The sequence below is a fragment of the Lissotriton vulgaris genome, chromosome 3_1 (genome assembly GCF_964263255.1).
Source record: "Lissotriton vulgaris chromosome 3_1, aLisVul1.2, whole genome shotgun sequence".
Classification (NCBI taxonomy): domain Eukaryota; kingdom Metazoa; phylum Chordata; class Amphibia; order Caudata; family Salamandridae; genus Lissotriton; species Lissotriton vulgaris.
Genome location: NC_141689.1, coordinates 1861035406 through 1861062113, shown reverse-complemented (window position 1 = coordinate 1861062113; position 26708 = coordinate 1861035406). Strand labels below are relative to the sequence as shown.

The 26708-nt window shown below is 41.3% G+C and overlaps 1 protein-coding gene across 1 annotated transcript in view; it reads left to right on the top strand.

Annotated features, from left to right (window-relative positions):
• DCHS2 (dachsous cadherin-related 2) overlaps nt 1–26708 on the top strand; it is a 932357-nt gene that overhangs the window by 559995 nt on the left and 345654 nt on the right. The window contains exons 7-8 of the mRNA XM_086962326.1: nt 6655–6842; nt 16035–16134. Of these exons, the coding sequence (XP_086818452.1) occupies nt 6655–6842; nt 16035–16134 (288 nt within the window). The remainder of the gene's footprint in view (nt 1–6654; nt 6843–16034; nt 16135–26708) is intronic.

The window sequence follows — 26708 nt, the reverse complement described above, 5'->3', positions numbered from 1 at the left end:
CAGCACAACAAATATGCCAATCAGGTATACACTAATGTCTTCATGTTTAGGGGAGAAGACCATGCACTTTAGCACTGGTTTACAGTGATAAAGTGCTCAGAGTCCTAACACAAAAAAAAGATTCAGAAACAAATTGAGGAAAAGAGAAAAAAGCCTGGGGAAGATCACCCTAAGGATGCCAGGTCTAACACGTCATAGGAGTCATTAACCGAGCAATACTATCTTGAGGAATACCCAACTAAACCAATCAGACAGAATATAATTTGTATGTATTTCCCATAAGCAAAAGTAAGTCATTCTAGTAAAGTAATTAGAGAAACCATGTAAATTGCAGATCAGATTTTGAAAATACAACAGGGAGACAATTTTGCATCTACTTTGTTGCTGCCCAGGGGGTGGGGGGTTGGGGGGGGGGGGGGGGTTAAGCGTTGAGAGACAAAAATATTCAAAATATTTTTTAAACGTGATATTACAACATGTTTGCATTACCACAGCATTGCCTTAACACTGATAACATTTATGATCTGAGCCAGGTTACTACATTTTTATAAGTTGTATTTAAAACACCGTCTCACCTGACTTGTGGGAAGCAGCTACCTGGTTGGTTGGTGGGGGGGAAGGGGTGCATATTTAGAGTGACAGTAACTTGATATTAGTTCCCAAGTATTCTTAGAATTGTCCAGTGCTTAATTTCCTGAATCCCGGGGTGGCCAAATACCGAGGCTTCCTATTCTTGATTCCACCTCGTGCCTCTTTGTTCCACCACACTGCACTTCCTGGCTCTTTAAATCAATCCTGATGGTTATTTTAAATCCCTGCTTCCTCATGTTGTCAGTGTCTTCCTATCTTCCTACTGCTTACTCCCTTTTCTGTCTTTCTCTCGTTTGCTCCGGGTCAAAGTCTAATGAATATTAAGCTCCTGTCTCAAACACCGTAAGCACTGCACTTCCAATGTCTCGGTATGCAGGGCTTTCTACGCAGCGCTTGATACTCGGCTAATTAAATATAGCTAGAGTATTGTAATACGTGAACCATCTTAATGTGGCTAAAGGATTATGGGGCAGATTTACAAGCCCCGTGCACAATTTTTGCGTCACTTTTAACAAAAGAGACGCAAAAGTGGCGCAAGGTGTTTGTAAATCTGCCCCTATATGTATTTGTAGTATTCCTATTTGATGTCATTTGTAGAACTTCTGATGTCATCTAGAATGCCGGAATGTCAGGAGCTCATTCTGCTGCTAGACGCTCCTGTGTTAACTGCTCTTCTTTACCTGTGGATGTTAAGTTGTCATTCCTGCAATAAAAGCTGTTACTTCAAACCTACGCTTGGATTGAATTACTACATAATTTCTGGCGACAACTGGGTAACTACAGCTTCTACCTCTTCAAAAAGGACACTTTGGATGACAACGTTCACCTTTTCAAATCAAAATTTCAATTTCTGCTTTCATTGCAACTCTACCGACGTTTTTACTATTGAGGTGAATTTGCCGCTTCCGACGCTAAGGTGCTAGCCGTGAGTCTTAAATACTTATTTTTCACTATTTGGCAAAATATTGCACATACCGAGTGTTGTGTTCCGTTAAGCGCATCTTTCGAATTGCGTGGAACCTCTGCACCCGCTGTATCTCCACCCGCCGCATCCAGGCAAAACGGAGGAATATTCACAGCACCTAACAACACCGAAGAGCTTCCATCTTCTATTACCGATCTCTCCTTTCCGGAAACACACTGCATTGTGGGTATCACCCTTCAACCCCACAACGTCTGACGTCACAACGTGCCGCCATTTTGTTTATTTACCTTGCAGATCGGAAAGCAAATCGGAAAGCACTTTCACGAAGATGCTCTTCTTTTCTTCAGTTCTTCATCATTTTGCCTCGTTTTTCTAGCGGATTCATCGCCCAGCGGTTTACTAACATTAAGGTACTGGAATATATATTCTTTATTTTTTTTTTTATTTTATTTTTTTTTTTTGTTTCTCAGTTTTCTTGTTACTGCTTTCTTGTCAATTTTATTCACAAATATACAAAAGCATGTCTAACATAGCTGCTCCACCTCATTTTCTACAAAGTGCTGGTGATCCCAATATTGAATGGGATTTATGGCACCCAATGTTTTTGGCCTATGTTGAGGTTTTGGAAAAAGATGGATGTTCAGCTAAACGCAAGCTAGCTCTTCTCAGACACTGTCTTGGTGGAGCTGGCATTAAGGAGTTTGACAATCTTCCATCACTTGATGATGCAGGAGACATGGATGTCTTTGAAAAGGCTTGTGCTCAGATGAAAATTCGCTTTGGAAGAAAAATAAATACTGTTATGGAACGCTTTAAATTTTATTCCCGTGTTCAAAAACAGGATGAATCTATTGAGGATTATGTCTCTGCCTTACGATCTCTAGCTTGTTCTTGTGCCTTTGAGACCATTTCTTACGAACAAGTCCTCAGAGATCAGATAATGATGCGCACCAAGAGTAAGAAAATTCAAGAAAGACTTTGGCTAGGCACAGAATCTTCTTTGAGCTCTGTCATCAATATTGCTAAAGGCATTGAGCAATCCGAATTGTTTGTCTCAGAAATCAGAGGTCAAACGCCCAAGACTCAAGTTACTGACACCGAAGTTGCATTAGTAAAAAATCAAAATTTTTCATCCAATTCCAACAAGTCTCTTCCTAGAAAAGACAATGAGAAGAAAGTGTTTGAAAACAAAAGTTTTGCCGAAAATAAGCTTTCTTACAGGAAAAATGTCTATTGTTACAGATGCGGCAGCTCAAACCATGTAGGAAATTACAAAGGATGCCCGGCTTGGGATAGAGTTTGTGTACAATGTAAAAGGAAAGGACATTTTCCTAACGTTTGTCGTTCTTCCCAAAGGGTCAACTACATTTCTCAAGAAGAAGAAGAAGTTTTACAAAGTTTTAATTGTATTCTATCTGTGGATGACTCTGAACAGAAAGAATTTCCTTCTTTTACCATTTTAGTTGATAACCAGCCCATTCTTTTAATGATGGATTCATGTTCATGGTATTCCATTATTGGTTTGAATCTGTTCAGAAGCCTTTGGGGGGATAGGAAATTGTTGTCTTCTGATATATTCCCAGGTGGTTACACTGGAAAAAAAATAGATATGGAAGGTTTCTTCTGGGCTGATTTTCAGGTTGCTGATAGATTTGCCAAAGGGAAAGTTTATGTTGCCACCAAAGGTGTTGCTATCTTCAGTTGGCCACATCAACGTTTACTTGGCATTAAACTTGATCCCAATGCTAATCCTCCAGTCTACTTGGGGGAACCGTATGTTTTAAGTATTTGTGATGCTGGAGATAATTCTCTGTTTGTTGAGAACACAAAAAAAAAATTCCCTGATGTTTTTAAGAACACCTTAGGTAAATTTGTTGACTTTCAGCACAGGATTATTTTGAATGATAATGCCATTCCTGTCAGACACAGGGTCAGGAATGTTCCATTGGCCTATCGAGAAAAGTTAAAGGACATTTTGAGTGATCTTGTATCTAAACAGATTATTGAACCGATCGAATCCTCCCCTTGGGTTTCTCCCATTGTTTTATCACTCAAAAGTTCTGGCGAGCTCCGTCTCTGTGTGGATCTCCGCAGTTTAAATAAGGAGATCTGGGTAGATAAACATCCTCTCCCTAACATCCACAAATTAATCTCTTCCCTCACAGGTGCTACTGTTTTTTCAACCATTGATTTAGCTAGTGCATATCATCAGGTTGAGTTACACGAAGATTCAAAAAGACTTACAGCTTTTGTGACTCCGGAAGGCATGTTCCAGTATTTGCGAATGCCTTTTGGACTCGCCAGTGCTGCTTCTGTGTTCCAACGCCTGATGAAAGAGGTTCTCCTTGACTGTAAAGGAGCTATCGCGTTCCAAGACGATATTTTGATTTTTGGAGTAGATGTCAAGGAACACGATCACAATTTGCATTGTGTACTGTCCAATGTGCAAAAGAAAGGCCTTACTCTAAAGTTTAACAAGTGCAAATTTAGACAGTCTAAAGTTGAATACTTAGGGCATGAAATTTCCTGCGATGGCATAAAACCTAAACTAAATCATGTAAAAAGTATCACTGATGCTCCCACCCCTCTTTCAAAGGAACAGCTGTTATCCTTCTTAGGACTTACCGAATTTTATGGGAAATTTGTAAAAGATTACTCTACCATTGTACATCCTTTGCGCTCTTTACTAAAAAAACAAGCCAAATTTGTGTGGGGTACAGAACAGCAAACCTCTTTTGATTCGTTGAAAAGCAAAATTGTAAATGCCCCTTTTCTTAAACCTTTCTCTGTTCACAAAGATTGCATTGTTTGTGTAGATGCCAGTAATGTAGGGCTTGGTGCCGTTCTTATGCAAAAGGATCGTTTTGGTGAACATGTTGTATCCTATGCTTCTAGGACTCTACGGGACGCCAAGTTTAATTACTCTACCATAGAAAAGGAGCTCCTCGCTTGTACTTGGGCCACTCAGCATTTTCGACAATTCCTGTGGGGTACGAAATTTATTTTGAGGACTGACCACAAACCCCTTGTCAACATGTTGTCAGCTGGGGGTGGTAGAACTCTCACTGCTCGTCTGGCTCGCCTCGCTGCTAAACTGCAAGAGTACCGGTGTGAAGTGGTCTATGTCCCTGGACGGCTTAATGTACATGCAGACTGTATCTCACGTCTCCCTGTTAGTGAAACTTCTAACACGGTTACTTCTGATGAGTGTGACGTTGCTTTCTCTCTCAATGATATTAACCTAATTGGTGGTAAGGATTTAGAAAATTCCATTACTGAAAGTGTTTGGTCTGATGCTATGCATCACGATGAGGTTCTTGCTAAGGTCAAAACTTTCTTGAGCGCTGGTTGGCCTGAAGAGCGGAAGCTGTCTGGCGATTTAGCTTCTTTTTTCAAAGTTAAGGATGAATTGTCTGTGATCGATGATATGGTTTACAGAGATGACAAAATTGTCCCGCCCCTCAATGTCCGTGAATCTATTTGTAGGCTGGCCCATGAAGGTCACATGGGAATGTCCACGACTAAAAGAAGAATCCGAGAGTATTATTGGTGGCCTAGTTTGGACGCCATGGTCGATAGGTGGGTAAGGAATTGCTCCCCATGTGCTTTGAGCGACAAATCTGTAAAACCTATCTCTTCTGGGTTCTCTCCTGTCGAATTTGTTTGTGGACCTTGGAGGAAGTTAGGAATTGACATCATCGGTCCTTTTAATTACCAGTCAGGAAAAGATATGTTTGCTGTGGTACTCGTGGATTATTTCTCCAAGTGGCCCGAGCTGAAAATCGTTGAAAAAGTCAATTCTGAAGTTGTTGTTGAATTTTTAAATGAAGTTTTTTGTAGAGAGGGTTTACCTGAAGAAATTGTCTCTGACAATGGACCGCAATTTGTTAGCGAAGTCTTTTCTGCTTTTCTAGATACTTGTGGTATTCTCCACAAAAGGGTTTCTAATTATTCCCCACAATCCAATGGCCAGGTGGAACGCTTTAACAGGGTGATTAAAGAGTCCTGCCAGTTGGCCCTACGGAGTGGTTTGAAGTGGAAAAAAGCTCTACAGGCCACTTTGTTCACCTATCGTATGTCCCCCAACTCTGTTACTGGTTTGTCCCCCTTTGAAATGTTGCGTTGCAGGAAACCTGGTACCAAAATTTTTCCGTGGTGGCTGAAGACCAAGGATTCTGGGTATTTAGAGTTGGATATGAATAGAATTAGAGACCGCGTTGGTAAATACCAGGACAAAATGGTCAAGAACTCTTCCCCGAAATTTGTCTCGCCCAAAATCTCGGTTGGTGATTTAGTTAGAGTGAAGTTTGGCGGTATCATTCCCAAAGGCATTTCCAGGTGGTCTTCGCCTGTCAAAGTTACAGAGGTCTTCAGCAAAGCTGTTAGAGTAGAGGGTGGTAAGATTTGGAATTTTAGGCGTATTTCAGTTTGCAGGTCAAATGTCCTAGATGAGAAGCCTGTTCATTTAGACCCCAATTCCTCTGATTCTGTCTCCCACCCCAGTTCCTCTGATTCTAGTTTTCATGGTTCTCATGAAGCCTTCGATAACTTGCTTTCCTCTCAAGTATCTTTGCCTCGAATTTGTCCTAACAACTTTCCTTTACAGATCGTTCCGTCTAATACTCATGATATTGTTTCCCAAAATACTCATGATGTTGTTTCTCAAAATACTGTTTCTCAGGCGTGTTCCTCCCAGCCTGTCTGTTTACGCAGTAGTTCTCGTGTGAAACATGTTCCTGTAAAGCTTAAGGATTATGTTTGCTCTTAATGTTTTTTTTTTTTTTCCTCCTTTTCTTTTTCCCTCTTCCTTTTTCTTTCTTTTTTTTTTGTAGGGTTTATCGTTTTTTTTTTGTTTTTGTTTTTCGGTGGGAGGTGTGTAGTATTCCTATTTGATGTCATTTGTAGAACTTCTGATGTCATCTAGAATGCCGGAATGTCAGGAGCTCATTCTGCTGCTAGACGCTCCTGTGTTAACTGCTCTACTTTACCTGTGGATGTTAAGTTGTCATTCCTGCAATAAAAGCTGTTACTTCAAACCTACGCTTGGATTGAATTACTACAGTATTATAAAGTGACTTTCTTTAGTCGTGTGCTCCTGCGCACCTTATCATAATATTGCTATTTTTATTGGCTTTCAGGTGAAATTATCAATTGGGTTTCGTTGGACCGTGAACAGACGTCTTACCATGAACTGTCCGTACTGGTGACTGACCATGGTGCACCGAGGCACAATTCTACAGCCACTGTGCACATTGCAATTACCGATGTGAACGACAACGAGCCCGTCTTTCCACAGTTCCAACCTGGAAAAGAGCTACGCTTCAAGGTTTGTTGAATTATATCACGCTGGCAAATAGAGTGTTTCAGTGGTGTGAAATGACCGCCATCTAGAGGATTCTGTTGGGTTTACAACTTGCAGCATAAAAATATCAGCGAACCAAAATCAGTGGAGATGCAGCCAGATGTACAAACAGTAGGAAACCCATTTCCTAATTGCGATTATCTCAGAATTGCAAAAATCGCAATTAGGAAATCTGTAGTCCTAGCTTATGAATTAATTTTGGGACAGATGTATTGACATTAGGATTATCAATTTCCTTTATGAGATTCTCTCCAAATCGCAATTAGGAAATCAGTATTCCTAATGTATGACACTTTTTTTGTGTTTCCTTAGCGATTCCTAGTGGGTTGCAAGATAGACATACCTCATGCATATTAATGAGGTAGGTTGCAATTTGCATCCCATTAGGTATCGCAGCCATCACACCACGATGTCTGCGATTGCTTTCTAACGAACTGGCCATTAAGGTTCGAGAAGTTCCTCATAAGTGGTCATTAAGTGGTGAACCCACAAGGCTAGTAATACTGTTGTAGGGAAACCAAAAGGTCAGATCTTAATGCCCTCACACACCTGTTAGGGTGTCATGCTTCATCATTGTGCGCTCCTCGTCTGGCCGGCGCTGCAATGCCTGATGGGCCTGGGGGCTCTTTGTCGGAGTTCTTTTGATCCGAATACGCCATTTGAGTGAATGCATGAAAGTGTGTCACGTGAAAAGTGGAGTGTGTCTAAAATAGACTCTGGTGCCCTAAAAACAATTTTTTATGGGGTAAGGGTACCAGGACTAAGTAAAAACAGTGGTGCTATTGTATAGTCACAATGCACCTAGATAGCTATTAGCAAAGTGAGGTCGACAGGGTTCATGCCTTGATTGCCCAAAGGGTCAGTCGGCATTTCATCAGGACCAAAAATAGTGATGTAGCGCCCCCTGTAGGGCATGAGACCTACTTTCTAATAAGGTATGGTCACTCAATATGTATGACACTGCAACTGAATGGTTGCAGCGCAACAATTCCACCTATGTGACAGAATTAAAATATGGGGAGCCTATATCCAAAATTTAAATTCAATTGTTCATTGTTAAATGCATTCAGAAGTAATGGTGTGCTTTTTCAAGACTAGTAAGTGACACAAGAGTTTCTTAAAACAAACCACTAAGCAAGCACTTTTATTAAAACGTAGCAACACTTGAAGGCACAAAATAATCATGACAACAGCTTACAAATAGGTGTGTTGTAAGGGGCAATTTAATCATCAGACATATTCACATGGTATTTTAGCCATCAGACATACCTACGTGGTGCAGGATAAAAACACGCACAGGTGCTGTGTCAACTTACCCCAAGGTGAGCAGAACAATACCCCTTAGGCTTAGCAATTTCTTTTTTATATGCAGCCCGTTTTCTTTAGTGGAAAATGGGATGCGTTTAAAAAGAAAAAATGAAACTAGGCAGTTTCATTTTTTAACCCCTTCGACGCTGATGACGAGCTGGGCTCATCATGGTGTAGCCCGCTCGCACGCTGATGACGAGCCCAGCTCGTCACGTAACATGCGGTTTTGAAAATCTCAGCGTAGGAGCAAAATTGCGCTAGCGCGCATGTGGTTAAGAGTAGGCAGTGGTCCGTTTAGCAGGTTGACATGGCAGTTTAACACTGCACACACAGGTTCATCAAGGGCAGGCCAAATACAGGTTTAAAGGGCTACTTAAGTGCATGGTACAAGCAGTGCTGCAGTCCCACTATTAGTATTTAATTTACAGGCCCCAGGCACATGTAGTGCACTTTACTAGGGACTTATAATAAATTAAATTTGCCAATTGTGGATTAGCCAAAGTTACTGGTGGAGCATTCCCATGTGTTAAGTAGAGAACGTGTTCATTTTTACATTGGTTAGCAGTGGTAAAGAACCCATAGTCCTTAAGCCTACACAAACAAATTCAGCAAAAAGGGGAGGAGGAAGACAAAATGTTTGGGGGAAACCCTGAAGAAAGGGTCAGGTCCAAAAATAATAATAACAATGAAAATGGTAACATATATAACAAAAACATATAGCGAAATGTATAAAAATAAATTAAATAAAAGAATAAACCAAAGAAATCAAACATAAAATAAAATGACCAATTAGGTTTTACAAATATTTTTTTAAAAAAATAGAAAAATGTATAGAAATATTACTACTGCTAAGGAAGAAATATTAGGAAAACTGTTGGATTTTGGATGGGTAACATTTACTATTTCTGCTGCAATCTTAGCAACTGTAGGGAACGTGTTGGGCTTTGAAGGTGTAAGATTTGCTATTCCCACTCTAATAGTAGCAATATTATGGAAAGTTATGGCCTCTGGGGGGGGCGGGTAGGAAAGAGGTAACATTTATGATTCCCTCTCCAATCTTAGCAACAGTAGGAAAGTGATGGATTTGGCAGGTGATATTTACTAATTCCACTCCAATGTGAGCAAAAGTACAAAACATGTATTATTACTACGCCAATCTTAGCAACAGTATGGAAAATATTGCAGCTGACAGAGGCTAAAGCTAATTAGCCTTTTGACACTTCAGGCAAGTAAAGGGTAACTCCGTCAAATAAAATTATTGATTAAAAAAAGTTTACTTCACAATTTAATTGGATTTTTATTAATTAGCTGGTCCCATTCCCTAGATAAGTATTAGTATTTTAATCTGTACTCTATGTTTTTGGGATGGGCAGCTAGGCCTACCACAGTGGCTTGTTATGTTAATAACACTTATATAGCACACAATTACCACCGGTCTCTAGGCTCTTATCCAAGGGATATGAAACCATATTGTACCAGAATTATTAAAATAAAAAGTCACATCAATCTCTATCAAACGCCTGTTCAAATAGAAACGTTTTCATTCTCTTATGAAATGGAAGGAGAGGCGTTTCTCCTTGGAAGCCTTCTAGTAATCCATTCCAAATCTGTGGTATCAGAACTGAAAAAGCCAGACTGCCTAAAGTAGTATAGTTAAAGCATGGGCAGGTCAGTAAGATCGCCTCAGAGGAGGGCTGGTGGTGTCCAGGTATATAGAACCTCAGCCGATCCTCAGTTTAGTGAGGTACCATCCAATACAACACCTTGTGCACAATGCACGGGCCACTCAACCTGGCCCTCTGTTTAACAGGGAGCCAGTGTAATTGTAGCAGCAATGGCATGGCATTCTCCTGTCTTGTTAGTTTGAACAATAATCTTGCAGCATCATTCATAATTACTTGAAGCTTCCCAGCAGCTTATCAGGGACCCCGATGTATAAGGCATTGCCATAGTCCAACTGAGGCACAATCAGTGCAGTCACCACTGTTCGCATAGTTCTAAAATAAAGAAGAGGAACCAATTTCAGGAGCTGTGTAAGAAGGCCCGCACAACTCCCAACCAATGTCGCTATCTGCCCAGCTATCGACAGGTTGCTATCCAGCTTGATACCAAGGCTTTTCACAGCTGGCACGGATTCAGAGTCTAGACCTAACTCCCGCGGCCAAACCCCATCTATCCAAGGGTTTCCCTTAGTGGTGACAGGACCTCAGTGTTGTCCGGATTCAGTTTCAGAGAGTTATCTGCCATCCAATTCACAGTGAACCTGAGATAATCTGCACTTTCAACTGAGCCTGCCAGGAATTCTCAATCTGTAAGATCAGCTGGGTGTCATCCATATAGATAAACAGTTGGCAGTCTGTGCTAATGCCACAATCAGAGGATAGTGATAAATATTAAACAATATTGGGGACAGCGCAGAGCCCTGAGGCACCCGTAAGAAAATGCCCCTTCTCTGGAAAGATGACCAAACATGATCACACATCTGAACCCTCTGTGACAGTCTTTCAGGATTTAAAAATCCACAGACGGGGGAACCCTGTAATCCTGCGTGCAATTAACTGGTCCGTAAGCACTTGATGGTCCACTGTATCGAATGCTGCAGTAAGGTCCAGCAAAATCAACACGGAGTACTTGTTCTTGTCAGCCGCCAGTCTAAGCTCATCCAGTACAGTACAGAGAGCATCACCAACTCAGTACTATGATGGACCCGAAAGCCTGACTGGCGAACATGGAGCCATTGATGATCTTCCATAAATTCTTTGAGGAGTTAATTTACATGCCCCTCCAAACTTTATGCTGGGAGTGGTAACTGAGAGGCTGGATGATAGTTCTTTACGTTTTTCGGATCTGATCCGTCCTTCTTCAACAATGAACAAATCATGGCCTTCTTAAATCTCAGAGGTATGCCCCCACCACAGGAAAGGCCATTTCAAACACCTTGGGAGAGGAAGGGTCTTCTGGCAAGCCTACTTTAACAGCTGCCAAGGACGAGGACAGGGCCTCAAGATGCAATTATGGAAATGCTGATAGCTTCTCACCCTGATAGAGAGGCACCTCATCCGCTATAAATGGACACTGTAGGGACATGGAAACATTAATTTTCTACATGTTCTAATTTTAAGTTCCATCCTCCATCCACCTTACCTTGTAGGCTACACTGCTTACAGAGGCGGGACTTACTAATATTTAAAAGGTAGGTTTTTACCTGCTAAAAATTGTTATTTCAAGAGGCTGTTTTATACTTTATGTCTTATAATTCAGTAGTAAGGCTACTATAGTAGGCCAGAAGCTATGTTTTTCTCTTTCACATTAGTGGATGCCACAATTAGCACTGCAGCTCACAAGTGACATTTTTCCTTTCTACGCCATATGTGTATTTTCTGCACCATATACTTTAGCCTCCTAAGAAAGTTAAATACACCAATCAGGAATTAGCCATTTCGTAGATGTTTTATAGGTCAGAGCACTGGACAGCAGTGACCCAGTGTGCAGTGTCTCAAAATCAGCAATACAATTAAGCAAACATTGTGGGTGACCAAGTGACATGTTCTCACATTTACAAATATATATTGATGACTTTCCATTGCTACTGTCTATTGAACTGAACTGAGTAATTGAAATGTGCGTGTCAAGAAATAATTCACCTATACCTTCAGTCACTTAAAAACAATCTGTCTTGGATAAGGTAGTGAGACTAGAGAAAGGGGTATCTTATCAGAATTTGAAGCGTGTTTGATGGTTTTAGACCTTGCGCATGGAGCCTTTGGTTGTGTATCATAGAGTTTCACTTCTACAAAGGAAAGAGATCTTTCGTAGTCTGATGGCACAACTAATAAAAGTGAGCCACATGATCCAAGAGATATCTAGTAATATCCATCTTAAAGTAATTGCAGAGACAGAATGGGCTTATTGAATTGATTGCGTTGTATCTAATAATCAGCCTTTTTCTGTAGATCTTCTGCTAGGCAGAGGGGATGCAGACAGTACTGCTGGTACAACTTACAGGGCTCAATTTTTAAAACATTTCTTCACCTAAGTGTAACATTGATGCACAAAAATCGATTTGAACTTAAAATTCCAACCACAAATGTGGAATTTGTGAACCAAAAATTTGACTTCTGAACAAAAACCTATGGATGAGTTGGAAAAGGCCCAGCGACTTTGCACTGTACACTAAATATCAACAAACTCATATGTTTACGCGCATTTATAATCATTGAGCACATACTTTCACAGGCTTTAATCATGAAGAGGAGTCCTGGTAAAGGCAGGAGTAAGTTCCTCTTTAGATAAAGAAAAGGGAGAGTCGCTTTATTCAAAGGGTTGTAGCACATGGAGTTTTTTCCACACAGAAAAATAGTTTCGCTGTCAATACTATACTCTGATGCTCTGTAATATAACAATAAATGTAGAAATTCCACAGCAGGACATAGGGTTGACAAAAAATGTATGGTTAGGAAGGCACAGATTTTCAAGCAGACGACTAAAAATAACACTATTCAAGAAGTTTCTTTAACACATTCTACACCTCCTAAGTAGCACACTGAGGACATCTTCTATTCTTGACATGACACGCTGAATCCAACATATTTCTTAACCCTTTGTATGCTGATGACGGAGCGGTTCCGTCATGGCCCGCCCGACGCTCCTGCGCGGCGCGAATTCCGCGCCTGCGCTGAGCGTTCTATTGAGCGGGCGGGGCCATGACGGAACCGCTCCGTCATAAGCACAGCGCAACCGACGCTGATGACGGAGCGGTTCCGTCACCAGCATGCGCCCGCCACATTTCCGCCCCTCCCCCTTAGTAAGGGTGGGCGTAGTTTGCGAAGTAGCGCTACGTGAAGCTACGGGAAGTGCACTTCGCACTACGCAAACTTCACGTAGCACTACGCGAGCTGCGTAGTAGCATGTTCGCACTGTGCAAGATGTGTTTTCAATGATTGCACAGTGCGGACAAGCCTCCGGCACTGTGCAATCATTGAAAATGGCATCTTGCACAGTGCGAGCTGTAGTTTTCTGCTGCTCGAGTAGATTATTACTCGAGCTGCAGCTTTCTCAACGCGAACTGGTAGTTTCTCATTGAGAGCGGTCGCGAGCATGCACAACCACTCACAATGAGAAACCTTACCTCCCCGCGTTGAGAATCTCGCCGGGATGTAATTTTGCTTGCTCGCAGTCGCGAACATGACGTTCAGGACCGCGAACAAGCAAAAAATGAGAGCTGCGCTACGCTACGCTGCACTATACGTGTTCGCACTGTGCTATGTGCAGCTCGCGTAGTGCGAAGTTGCACAAACTTCGCAAACTCCGCGAGCGTAGCGTAGTGCTTCGCCCAGGGTTACCCCTTAGCACTGCTGCGGAATGCCGCCGAAGTGAAGGGGTTAAAAGCCCCTGCATATGTATCTAGTGGTCCAAATAGATTGACTGGGGAACCAAGCTCCATTACTGCAAAGAGATGTCAGGCAGAGGTGCAGCACTTAATAAGACAGAGAATGCATTACAGAATGTACTGGCACTGAACTTTATTGAATGGTTCTACAATATATAATATTGAGCATTTATGGTAAGAGGTGCCACTTTGCCTATGTTTCTGGTGGTAGTACAAATCAGACTCCTAACGGTTTTTACTCTACTCTGCCCTTGTGAAATCTCTTAGGCATGCACATGTGTTAACTGTATCCATATTATTGACACATCCCCCAGGCTGGTGCATCCTTCCTGTGCTCTGTAGCTTTTCCTTGACACTGGTGTTTAAGCAGTTGCCTGACTGCTTGATGCCTGACCAGCCTGGAGAGTAGTTCTGATGGTCAAAGGTTATCATGCATAGTAGTTGTGATGATCCTGGTATGAGTTCTCAATTGTTCCCAGAGATAAGTAGTTTTCTTTGGATGGTCATGTTGTGGAAGTGAGGAAGACCTGCAGGACCTACCCAGCCTCAATGACTCTACCTGATTATGGCATATGTTCCAATGCAGTCACATGAACCACTGTTGAGCACAAACTTGAACCACTCACAAGTTCATCATGTTTGGGCATGTCTTGTTTTGTCTTCTCTTTTCCTTGTTTCTGTGTTTCATGATTTTAGGGGCATCAGCAGTCAGATGTGGAGATGGTAAAGGAGTCATGAGTAGTTGGAGCATGGTGTAGTTGTGCTCTGTGGTGTTTGACTGTGGTCACTGACTTGGTAAGCACAGTTTTGGTACCATATTGGTTATATTTTTGCTGACACTTTCCTGGCACAAAGGATATCTTTGTCATATGAATCCAGGATGCACAGATCAGCATCATGTACCAGCTGGCTGTTAAGGCTGCTGTGTTCTTTGAACTTCGAGTATAAATACAGCAAGGCCTCTTGGTGGATGTGTGTATGCAATGGAAAGCCCCTATCCATGATTAGGGTTGGGTGTCACTGATGTGATAGAACTGCTGTTGTGTACATGGAAACTTAACATTGTATGCCACATGGGGCATGAGTACATCAATGGCTAGTGGCTAGAGACCAATTGTCTCTTAAGTCTGTTGTCTGTAGGGGCTAAGGGTGGGCGGAACTCTTGAACTTTGACTCCGTGGAATTCCACTAAGTTACATATAAACTCCACGACATTCCATGGAGTTCTGCCCATGGGCAGAAATAGCCACATTGTGCTGCTCGTGCTTTGATTTAGCACCAGTAACGCTTTCCATGCTGAAAAACCAGCACTAAGGGCACCAACCGATGCACCAGAGGGTGCAGCTACTCAAGTTGATTTTGCTGCTGTTCTTGTACATTTTCTATTCGAGCACCAGCCTTGTGACCATGAACGGTCGAGGCCGCCTGCTACCGCCAGCATTGGAAAAATCTTGCAAATTGTCCTCCTAGCGACCTTAAATCACGCTAGGGGATGCCAAGTCTCGCTTGTGCTCAGCAACTTACCATTGTAGAGCTTTGCATGAGAAAAGCTCCTGCCATGTGGCGATTTGCGGAATTTGGCTTAGTAATGCAGCATAGCCAAATTATGCCAATTCTGCAGATGGAACAAAATATTCTGCGCATCCCTAGTAGGGACCTAGTTGCACATCCGAGTTTTGTCTCTAGGTTTGTGGCATGTGACATTTTTCTGGGGTTTAATAAGGTTTGATGATGAGTAGAAGGCTACTAAAGTTGTCCTTATTGAATCTGAATCTGAATCTCTGTATGGATTGCTACTCAGTGTAGCCCTGTAGTGTTGTCCTTTTCTGGAACCTCTTTTTCCTGTATCCTCTTGTTCTGCTAAGGTGTCTCAAAAGGATGTGTGACATGAGTAGATTATTTTCTTATGGAGAGTGTATTTTTTACTGGTTGTCTTTATTGCCATAGTCCATGGCATGTAGCATTGTCATTACACTGACTGGAGGGTTGTGGTAATCTGGCTTTCTCTCACCAGAAGGTGGACATGGGGTGGGAGTGGCATAAAGGGTGCATTCCAATTTAGGTTTGCTTATCTATATGGTAGCCCCTCTAATTTATGTTGTTTCTGCAGAGTCAGGAACACCCAAAGGTTCTTTTAATGGCAGACACAGTGGAGACTCTGCCTTCTGGAAAACTGCATTCCTCTGAACCCCCATTCCCTGCCCAAAAGGAGGTGGGACTGCCAAAATGAGAGGAGACATATGTCAGTTCTTGGCAGATGTGCCATTACGGCCCTACATTCAATGAGACACTATTTGTGGCAAGATGACTCCCCGATCTTTGTTGATTTAGCCTTTGTTTACACCACAATTTAAACAAGTCATAAACATAGGCAATATTGATTATGTATATGCAACTCGATAGACAGATCTTTGAAACAGAAAATGTATTCAGACTTGAACATGCATTGTTTTTGGCAGGTTTTGGAATCCCAGCCAGAAGGTACTTTTGTGACCAACATATATGCAAAGGACCGTGATGCTGGAAATAATGGAACAATAGTCTATTCAATTTCATCAGGTAATATTATTTTTTATAAAATTAGAATTATGTTTACCAACTAAAATTCTTCATTTGAAGTATTATCTTTGTTTTGTTCCGGAACGGATACCTTATTCCTACACCATTTGAAATGTACAAAAGTAAAATTCTTTAGAATCCGGCATTTCCCTCTCCACTGGACAGCTTTCTGTGCAACTTCAAAGCCAGTAATTCATAATCATTTAGTTGAACCAGATCTCCTCTGAGAGGTAGGGGTAAAATAGTATAGACAGGCTTAGATTTAATAAGGTATGGGTAGTGGTAAAGATCCTAAGGTCTAGACAGAGGTGGCAGTAGGATATAAGTAGAGTTACTAGCATATAGGTAGATGCTGATATGCAACGATCTAAGCAGAAATAAAAGCACTTGGGCATAAGCTATAGATGGGGTCGAGGTACTGGTATGGACGTCTGCCTAAAGGTACTAGGTAAGAGGTAGAGGTAAGTTGGAAGACGTAGAGTTTGAAAAGTATAGAGTAGACAGAGGTATAGCTATTAGGATATAGGCAGAAGTGGATGTTTTTCAACATTAGTGGGGATAAACATACTCAGGTGTAGTAAGGGGTAGTAGTACCAAGTTAAAAGTGAGTCTAAAGGTGCCCAAGCTACCAAAAGCAGCTGCAATTTGGTTTGTGGTGTTAATTAGATTAACCTAATGTCTCAGCATAAACAGCCTCTTTTTGTTGATGCTCCAAGTTAACAGTTGGAAAAGACAAACATGTTCCCAGAACCTGAAACAGGAATAGAAATCAATCAACACCCACCCAACCTGCTAACAACATGCCAGCAAATGCTAAAATAGCAAAGAAAAGGAAACAAGAAATTAATGAAGAGTAACAAAAGTCCTCTGAAGAAACAGTGAAGGAGGATAGCAACATCATTAGAGAGAAAGACCAACAGGTATCACATGCAATTTAGAACCATGAGGGAAGAGATGCCATCCGCCAGTGGATGATCCAGTATTGACTCCTCTTGAATGAGAGGAACATATTACTGATGCAAATAGGCACAAAGGAGCATTACTGGGCGAGAAGGAATCAATGTAATACCCACTTTCATAACTTCAATGCAAGTATTTAAGGATCTGATTTAGATATGGGAGTATGGTAATTACTCCATCAAGGCGAAGCAGTAAGCTCCTTTTTTGATCTGGCGGAGTAACCACACTCTGAATTTACAGTTGTCCACCAGCCTGGTGGACATCTCTTAACATTGGCAGGGACCGCCCTCATGGCTATTCCTTCAATGTATTAAAAGTTTGATGGATGGCTCCGTCAGCATGACAAAACTGTCTGTCTTCCAAACTTTTATCATATTTAGGCATTTTCAAAAACAAAACCCCAGAGCTGGAATTTGTTTTTAAAAATACCAAAACTAACATCCACAACAACATCAACTGTAAAATGGGTGGGCGGTTGAATGGCCAAACTTTCGATGACCCTTGCTCTATCAGGCGGTCTGAGGAGTATGTCAGTGGCAGAGACCAATTAGGTTCTGTTGCTGACATGCTTATGGTCGGTTCATCTGTAAACCAGGCAGGTGGACCATCAGTTTGGGGAAGAGGATACGCCATCGCCATTGTGATGGATTACTCTCTCTGCCAAACGCTAAATCAGCCCCGTACATTCTTCTGTGCCAGCTAGACCAATACCCACTTTATTGGCAGGCAGAAAAGAACTCATTACGTAAAGTTCCTTAAGCACCCGGTTATGTTCATGCTTGATAGGCAAGAAATAATAAGACCTAAATGTGCATGTGTTTGACCAACTAGCAGCCTTCAAAACGCACTGCGTCAGAGCCACAACAGCCATTGTAACCCATGTTGAATTGGTATCTCAACCAGTACACATTGATGTCCATTTCGAGAAAAAGACCAAAGTAAACACTGGAATTCTATACCTGCCTTATAAGAGTTCCTGAAATAAAACCAAAAGCAGAGTTACAAAAGATATCCTTAGATAAACAATCTCGCACTGTTTGAAGGGAAAAATTGCCTTAATGGTGGGGTGGTAAGGAAATGCGGATAAAAGATACATGAACATGATTGGATCTCTGTTGGTGTAAAATGAAAGCAACATAATAAGCTTGTCGAAAGCAATTAAAAGGTAAAGGGCACAGTGAGTGATACTTAATAAGACAAGATTCATGTCCTAAACAGATAAGTCGTGTGTTTGAGGGAGAGAGCGACAGAAGAAACTCTCCCCATAAACCAACGGGCAGAGGATTTTTTACCATACGGAATTATCCCACAAGGGGTAGGAAGGCATTTGCACGTGATCGAGCGAAAGACATTAATGGATCAGGAAGAAAGGAACCTTACAAAACAGGAAGTTGGCTAAGAGTCAAGGAGCTCAGCTTCCACGCAGAATTGTGACCACTAAGTCTGTAAATATAAAAGATATATAACCGTCTACGCATATAATATATGTTTTTGTAAATAAAAAAAAAAAACAAAGCTTTCTGCATCTGTCAAAACAACTTGCGGTTAAAGAAATACTGATGAACGCCGATGCAGAAAGATAACTGGAGATGCCTCAGGTTCATAATGTATCATTTGTAACAATAAATGCATTCATGTAAATTTAGTTGTTGTATTTGTGTTTTGTCAAGAAGGGTGACCTACTGATCACAAGTCACCTTTCTTCACATTAAATGAAATAAATAATAAAAGCTGTACAGAAATAAAAGTAAGTATGCAGTGCCGAGAATAAGAGTACTGCATCGTTGTAAAGAGTTGCTCCCACCTCAAGATACGTTATTATAAAAGGACAAAATGGGGGATGACCAAATGGAAATGTAACTGATTCCTAATTTTCTATACAACTCACTGCCTATACTCTTTTGACATCCATCTTCAAATTACGTAAGAGTGCAAGAGGTGCCAGAGAATCTCACTTGCCTAGGCTGCTCTGTAGGCAAGCTTCATACCTACAGCTCATGACTTCCCAATGAGTTTCGTAGTCCCATGTTATGTTACATTTATTATGTCATGTTATGTTATTTCATTTCATTTGTAGAGATCGAACGTTTGCCCAAAAATTGATCTGACACTAGACAAAATAAGTACAGGAAATGAGACAAAATTGAGAATGCTGATTCATTTAAAGATGGTGGTTTTCAATTGTTTTCTAAAACAAGGGGTATTTTAGAGAGTTCGGCCACCAGGGGATAATTTACAAGCCCCTTGAGCCACCGGTACATCCTTTTTTCCAATATTAAAAATGACAAACCGTCGCAATTCCAGATAATTATCTGCCACTGAGCGGAGAACACGGAAAAATGAATACAAATGGAATTGGTCCTGGAGTTACCTTCGGCCAAGTTTGTTTATGGGACCTTGAACTTCGCAAAGTGACATAAAGTAGATTTGCTTTCCTACTGGAAACAAATGATGTGCATACTTACAAGAAGTAATGCAAGAAAAAAACAATGGAAAAAGGAGGAAAGGATCTACAATAACTTATCTAAATAGGGGACAATTAATTCACCTATTTCAATGCCATTTAGTGCACTTCAGAATAATCCAATTTATTCCACCCCATCACTCATACACAGGGACTATATTACACATTTTTTATTGTTCTTTGTAATCACTAGACTCATATCTCTTTGTTCTTTTTTTCTTTGTAACAAACATCAAAATAATTTTATACGCAGACTTTTTGTACAACATATACCATCATATACATAACCATGTACACACCTATATACAAAACATTCACAAAAAATTGACCAATAAACAAAATCATAACACAAAAACACAAGGACTTAAACGATTTACACCCTACAGAATATTTCAGCAAAGGCTGAGTGCCCTCCCATTCACTCTAGGAGGTGCACTTGGAGGTAGTATAGCACAGATGGTTCGAAAACCCAAATTACCGAACCTCAATCGAAACCTGTGTCACAAAGGCTACAAGTTCCCAAATTAATTATCAACCTAAAAACTCCTCCATTATGAAAGTGTCGACGCGGTCACGTTTCGGCCTTCCAGTCAATCTGGCCTCTTCAGGACAGGGTGATAATCCACAAAAGAAATCAATCCAGGGGCAGCCGGAAATCGTTCACAAGGACCAAAACCAAAGGCAAATTCTTAACACGTAGTCTGGCTGGGTACGAACAAATCGTCTCACGTGTGTGCAAATGTATCCACACTTCACCGGCTCGCTATTAGTAGCCCGTAAACTCCTGAACGTCTCTCTCCTTCCATGAAAAACTGCCGCCAAACAGGTCGGGTTTGCTCAAGTAGTAGCATGAACCTTTCCTGCTAGTTCATAGATAAGGCAAGCAGCCAAATTCTGAAATGATTGTCAGTTATTAGGCCACCAGGAAAAAGACTGTTACAATTGACCATGGATCACCTTCTTGTGTAAGTCAGTAGGCAGATAATGAAAAATGTGTTTGAGGGCCTTGAACTGGAAAAAACAAACAATAAATGGTCTTGTTGACTTCTGTAGAAAAAGAGAGCTTTTCATCAAGGTGGAAGCCAAGTTTTTTCATGACAATACAGGGAGAAGGGCTATATCTACATTTGAAGGCCACAAGCTAACTGTCTGCGGGGACTTGAAATACCCTAGGGCAATGATTATTGGGCTATTCTTAGGTCAGCCAATGAGGGGAGGCAGCTGTCCCTACCTCAGCTCAGAGTAGGATGGGGTCAGAGAGACTTCTGACCCCACCCACTCTATGACAAGGTTTCAGTGATAGACACTCGGCCCTAGGCACTTCAGGGCTTCAAACTGAATCACCCAGGTATGAGGCTATCACTGACGCTCTCCCTCGACATGAGGAGAAGGGCCTCAAGGACCTTTGCTGAGCTGACGAGATCACGCCCAGAGAGGCTATGACATCCTCAGCCCAGCAAAGTTCAGCTCAGGCAGCCAGGATTCTGTGCATTTAGCACATGTCTAGCTTCTGGCTGCCTGACCTGAAAATGAAGAGCGCCTGTCAGGCTGACCTCCGCTCAGCCTGAGAGACACTTCTAATGCCCAAAAGGTGCAGGGGCGTGGCCCCTCTACCCTTAAGGACGGGCTGCTGCTGGTTGTCATTAGTGCCACTTGGTTTTACATTTAATGACACACCACAGACAAAAGACGAGAAAAACTGATGCAGCTCACTTTTTCCACAATTTTATATTTTGTCAAATATATTATGAAATGCAATAAAAGAAATGTGTGCTATTAAGGAGAGTCCTATGCCAATGTGTAGGACAGTCCAATGCTTTGCCATTTATGTCAAATACCTCAATGGTGCCTGCAGCCACTTATGGATTTTTTGTCAGCTCCAATTGAATACTTGGGCCAGTATCAAAAAAGTAAGTTTACCTTCTTTACGGGACCCACCATCAAACAGTTGGCGGTCTGGCAGCAAAATTACGATGTAGGTGGTCTGTTGACGGAAAAATGCCGGAGTCCTGCCAACACCGCCAGTCATGCACAGACCACCACAATGGCGGTAGGGGGAAATCAGCTGTCAGAGAGCGGTACAGATAAATTCACAACCGTCCGAATTATGAGTTGGCTTTCTGTCATGCCGACCATGCCAGGAAGACCGCCTGGTTCGAGTCGGTGGAATCGAAGGAATTGGGGTGCCTACTCACCCATTTCTTTATCTTTCCTTCAGTCTCCCACATGGATCCCTTCCTCCAGGGCCCCCATTCACAGCAGTACTGTGACCACAAAGAAAACTACCCTGCTGGCGTTGAAATTCAGTTGGTTTTGCAGTATTTACCCATTGACTGGACTGGAGACATATGGTCCCGACACCAGCAATGGAAAAGTACTGGTAGTTTTCCCCCAAAGCGTCATTCATATGTATACATTTAACACATGTGCAGTCAAACTACACACACTTGCATCAACACATATGAGAAAATATTCCCCCGCCATCAGAAATACTGCAGCTGGCCCAGCAGTGACATGGTAATACGGCAGATGGGATACCACGGCTGTTGTGGTCTTCTTCGGACCCCCGCAGCGGGGGTATGACAGTAATACCGATGAACTTGTACTAAGACCCTTAAATTTTATCCATTAAAGTTTTAAGACTACACTTCGCCTGTGCTAGTTCCCAAAAGGAGTGCTATGGTCCCCACTGGCAACCATGGCTCAAATTAAGCACTGCGTATGGTGTATAACCATAGAGGATGAATTTACTTCCCTACTCTAGCTGCACTCTATGAAATATTGGGGAAAGCAGTTGTTTCTTGATAAAGAAGCCTCAACCACATTATGTGGCATGCTTCATCATTGGTGATCTTACCCTGTTAAGATGGTTATATCAGGGTATACCCAACCTCTTCTGTGAAGGAGTTCTTGATAACACTTATACCTGTAGAGGGCAGAGATTCAGGGGTATACCAAAGGATTTTCCTTTATTGATTGGTACCCTAGATATGATTGAAAGCTGTTCCTAAGGATCTGGTGCAGTGCATTATTCATCGTTTAATTTGCCAACATGTTTCTACCCACTTGTGTGCCTGGAAGTTGGTCAATGGCGTTCATCAGTGTTATACTAGGATCCCTATTCATTAACACTACACACATTCAAAAAATAGTGAGACAAGAAACTCTACCTTCACCGTTTTCTATGTCAACCCAAATAAGGACTGGTCTATGACTTCATGATTTGACACAGGTGTAGCTACTCCTGTAGTCACACAATTATCCAGGAGGTGCACCAATAATTCACATTCAGTACTCCAAGCGAACTTCAGAAACAACTGGTGCCCTCATTATTTTCTAGGGTGCAAATATTATAGGAAAGTAATTCATCCTCTTTAGATATACACCATACCCTTTGTGTCCTGCTAATACACTGAGGATCATCCTAGATTCTTATATCTGTGATTTTAGATGATTCTTAGTCAGTACGTTATTTTAAATAACGCAAGTAAAGTGTACTTCTGGCTTAGACGACACAGTTATCCTTAGGGACAGTAAGGATGAAGAGTAGAATGTCCTTCAAATGGGAGAGGGCAGCCTCATGGTGCATAATACAGGATGAAATTGAAATCAGTAATCACAAGAGACATTTTAAAAGCCTAATTTCATCCTCCTGGATACGAATGTATGTAACCCACACCCCTATACCACATGTAACTATTGAAATACAGTTTGTTTGTTATATTCTGAGCATAGAGTATGGTGGTGTATTGCCAAACTTAATTGGGAACTCAAATAATTGATTGTGAGCTTGGACAATGCACGTTTGTCTCTTGTTTAGAAATTGTCACTACTTTATACCTAGATCAGAGTTCAAGCTCAAGAAAGTAACATCACTCACCGTCTGTAAGTTGGTGCCATTGGCACTCATGATCTTGATTCTTAGATTGTGGTGGGCAACCTTCATCACCTAAACGGTTGTTTTTTAAATTGATCATGTGTTGATATAGGCAATTTATGTTCCATAGAAATTTTTAAAATCATCTAATGTCTTGGAAATCAAGACGGAATAATCTGTGTAAAGGAGAATAATGATAAATCCTGGTCCTATCATGACTGAGTCACAATTTCCACCTTTTAGCCCTTTCTTAGCCCTGCATGCAGTCTCTTTTTCTAAAGGAACTATACAAATGCCATAACACCTTCCTGTCTCTCCTCTGTACCACAGGGAAATGACTCAGAGAACTCCCTATGCATGCCACAATGAGCAGAAGCTGCAAGATATTTATTCCTTTTATAATATTGAGAAGTTTCATTTTCAAACGCAGAACTCTCAAGTGGGACTTTATCTTTGCTCTGTTAACTGTCAAAAGCTGTGCTAAGACCCATACCTCCTAGAGGATGGTGCCATTGTCCAAGCTTATATATTGCTCAATGATAAGATAAGAGTTTAGAAATTATTCAACTATGACCAATTTTAGTATAAACCCCTACTGGTTGACTACCAGGATTTTTTTCCTTAATCTCATCCTGCATCCACTTAACAAACACCCATAGGCTCACTCTCATGGAAGTATCTGGCAGCGAGATAGGTTGATAAAACACTGGCTCAAATCCACCAGTCTTCTTGAAGATCAGCTTGACAAATTAATTGGGCCGGGATCCAGAAGCATATGAGGTTTGAACACTTATCAGCAGATCCAGGGTGGATTTATAATAGTCCATCGGGGCAACCTCTGGACCCGGGGTCCCACTAGGAAAACGTCTAGAGTCTGCCTAAGACCCAAATAAAATATGGCACTTGTACCAGAAACAGAGACAACAGAATCAGGTAATCCAACGTCCTCTATACAGATTTTGAAAATGTGTCACTCCCAAAAAGGCCAATTTGTCTAAGAAGGGATTAATTACATGAGCCACCAAATGCCAAATTTTGTCAAATCTCAAAATTTGTAGTAAATCCTAATGTAACAAACCATTGTAAAATCTTCTCTAGCAGACAGCTCGTACTTTTTCATTCTTCATTTCTTAGAGAATGCATAATCACCTAAAAGTATTGTCGTACGGTGTTACTGATATGGGAAGCCAACTTCAGCATAAATTCAAAAGCATGAGCAATGTTTAAAACCTCATCCCACCAAACCAAACTCCTGAGAATGGCTCTCCTGTTAATCTCCAGTCGTGATCACTCAAAGGCTATTGGGTCCATTGCCAACGACTGTAATGCCTCATATCATTGATACTATCAAACCAAATCAGAAGACTTCAAAGGGGCCAGAAAGCAGACGCAGAATTGAGACTGCACCTAAAAAGCCTGGACGAAGCAGCAACTTACCTCAAAAGCCTATCATGAATCCCAGTCAAGGACAGCATTACATTTAAGATTCTAAGCTCAACCTACAAATGCATCGAGGTGTAGCATTTAAATCTCCCTGTTAAAATATTACGCCTGACAATCTGAAAATTGAAGACAGCGTTTAATTCTTACCAATAGCTTTAGACAGCGGCAAAAATAAAGTACGTAATTCATAATGAACCTTAACATAGCCTTAGCAGAGGGTTTTCAGGCGAGAATAAAAATGGGCCTACCTAGTGTTGTCAACATCTCAGCCCTTGTATATAGATAACTTGCTGTACCGTCAACCTTTTACTTCGTTTGCATACCTATTTTGCATAGTTTATCACATCAGCAAAGACTGTATTTTACTAAACAGTGTATCCATGACAAAAATTGAAGCATCCGAAACCTTGCCACCATGAAATGCTTAGGTGATCTGCTTAAAGTTAGGTGGGTATGATTGCTCGGTGGCCTAATGCATACACTGCTGGGATCAATGTTAGGCTTCTTGATTACGTGCTCAAATCCTGGTGGATTCACTCAGCGTTTCATCCTTCCAAGGTTGATAAATGAGTACCACTGAGCTGGGTTACAATAAACATCCGTCATCTGTCAATTGTGCCAAAAGAAGCTCATCGCTGGTGAACGTGCATTCTACCTACTGTTTTATAGTGCTGAATTTCCCTTATTACATATAGTTTACGCTACTGTAAACATCTAGGTTTCCAAAAATATCATTACCTTTGAGGAGTAGTTTATTTAATGCATCTTTAAGCCCTTTCTCCAAAACTGATTTCTACAATGTCCCCTTTCACCTATCTCCCATAAAATAGTGCAATCTGGGATTGGTTTTCTTTTTCTTCCACATTCAGCACGGCCGTGTGCCTTTTTAATCAGACCACGATAGGACACTGTATGGGAGCACGCCACGGGTGCACACTCAGGTTAAAATGTTCAACCATTAAAAACGCAACTTCAATAGGAAAAAGTACATTTTGGACGCTTTCCCGTGGATTCCTACGTGTTATTTCTGTAAGCCGGAGGAGGTGCTGCGGTGCTCTTTCTGATTATCACAGCTGCGGATGATTTATGACCTGTGATTTGCAGGAGGGAGAATTGCGCTATTGTCAGGTTTATCTCTCCCCGGCGAGTCGTTGCACAAAGCTCCCCTGCTTTGCTGCCTTATGTTTTTCAGACAATAAATTAAGTCTGAAATGAAACGCCGTTGACCACATTGTAGTTCTCAGCAGACTAAGTTTAGGAAAGAATATTGCTTTTTAAACAACCCTTGTAATTATTGGAGGTTTATAGCCGCATGCTGCAGTTACTGTATTTAATGTGCATTGTTCCATACAGTAATCTCGGCTCCTGCTGCATGAACCTTGAACAAAATCATTGATTTTCTTGCAAAATAGCTTCAGATGGATGGAAATGTTTCAGCTTGGTCTGATCAGTGACGTTTCAAGGCATGGAAAAAGTGGGCTCTTGCCCAAGGGGACCCTTGGCATTTGAATCTTCTTTCTATTTTACTTGCGTCTATCCTGTTTCCATATGTCTTGCCCGCGCCCCCCATATTCCTTAAGGTGGCATAGTGTCTTATCACAGGATTTCTAGCATTTCAATAATGCTGCACACAAGTCATGTGACATTTCCTCATGCCTTTGTGAGCTGAACTGCTTTAATGCCTAGAGGCTGTATTACAAATATTTTGTTTATTTCTAGGTTTTATATAGCTATAGCTGGACTCGAAGGTATCAGAGCGCTTTACATATAATGGAAGATTGTTTGATTGAAGTAGTTAAATATATACAGACAAAGAAAATCATATATAGT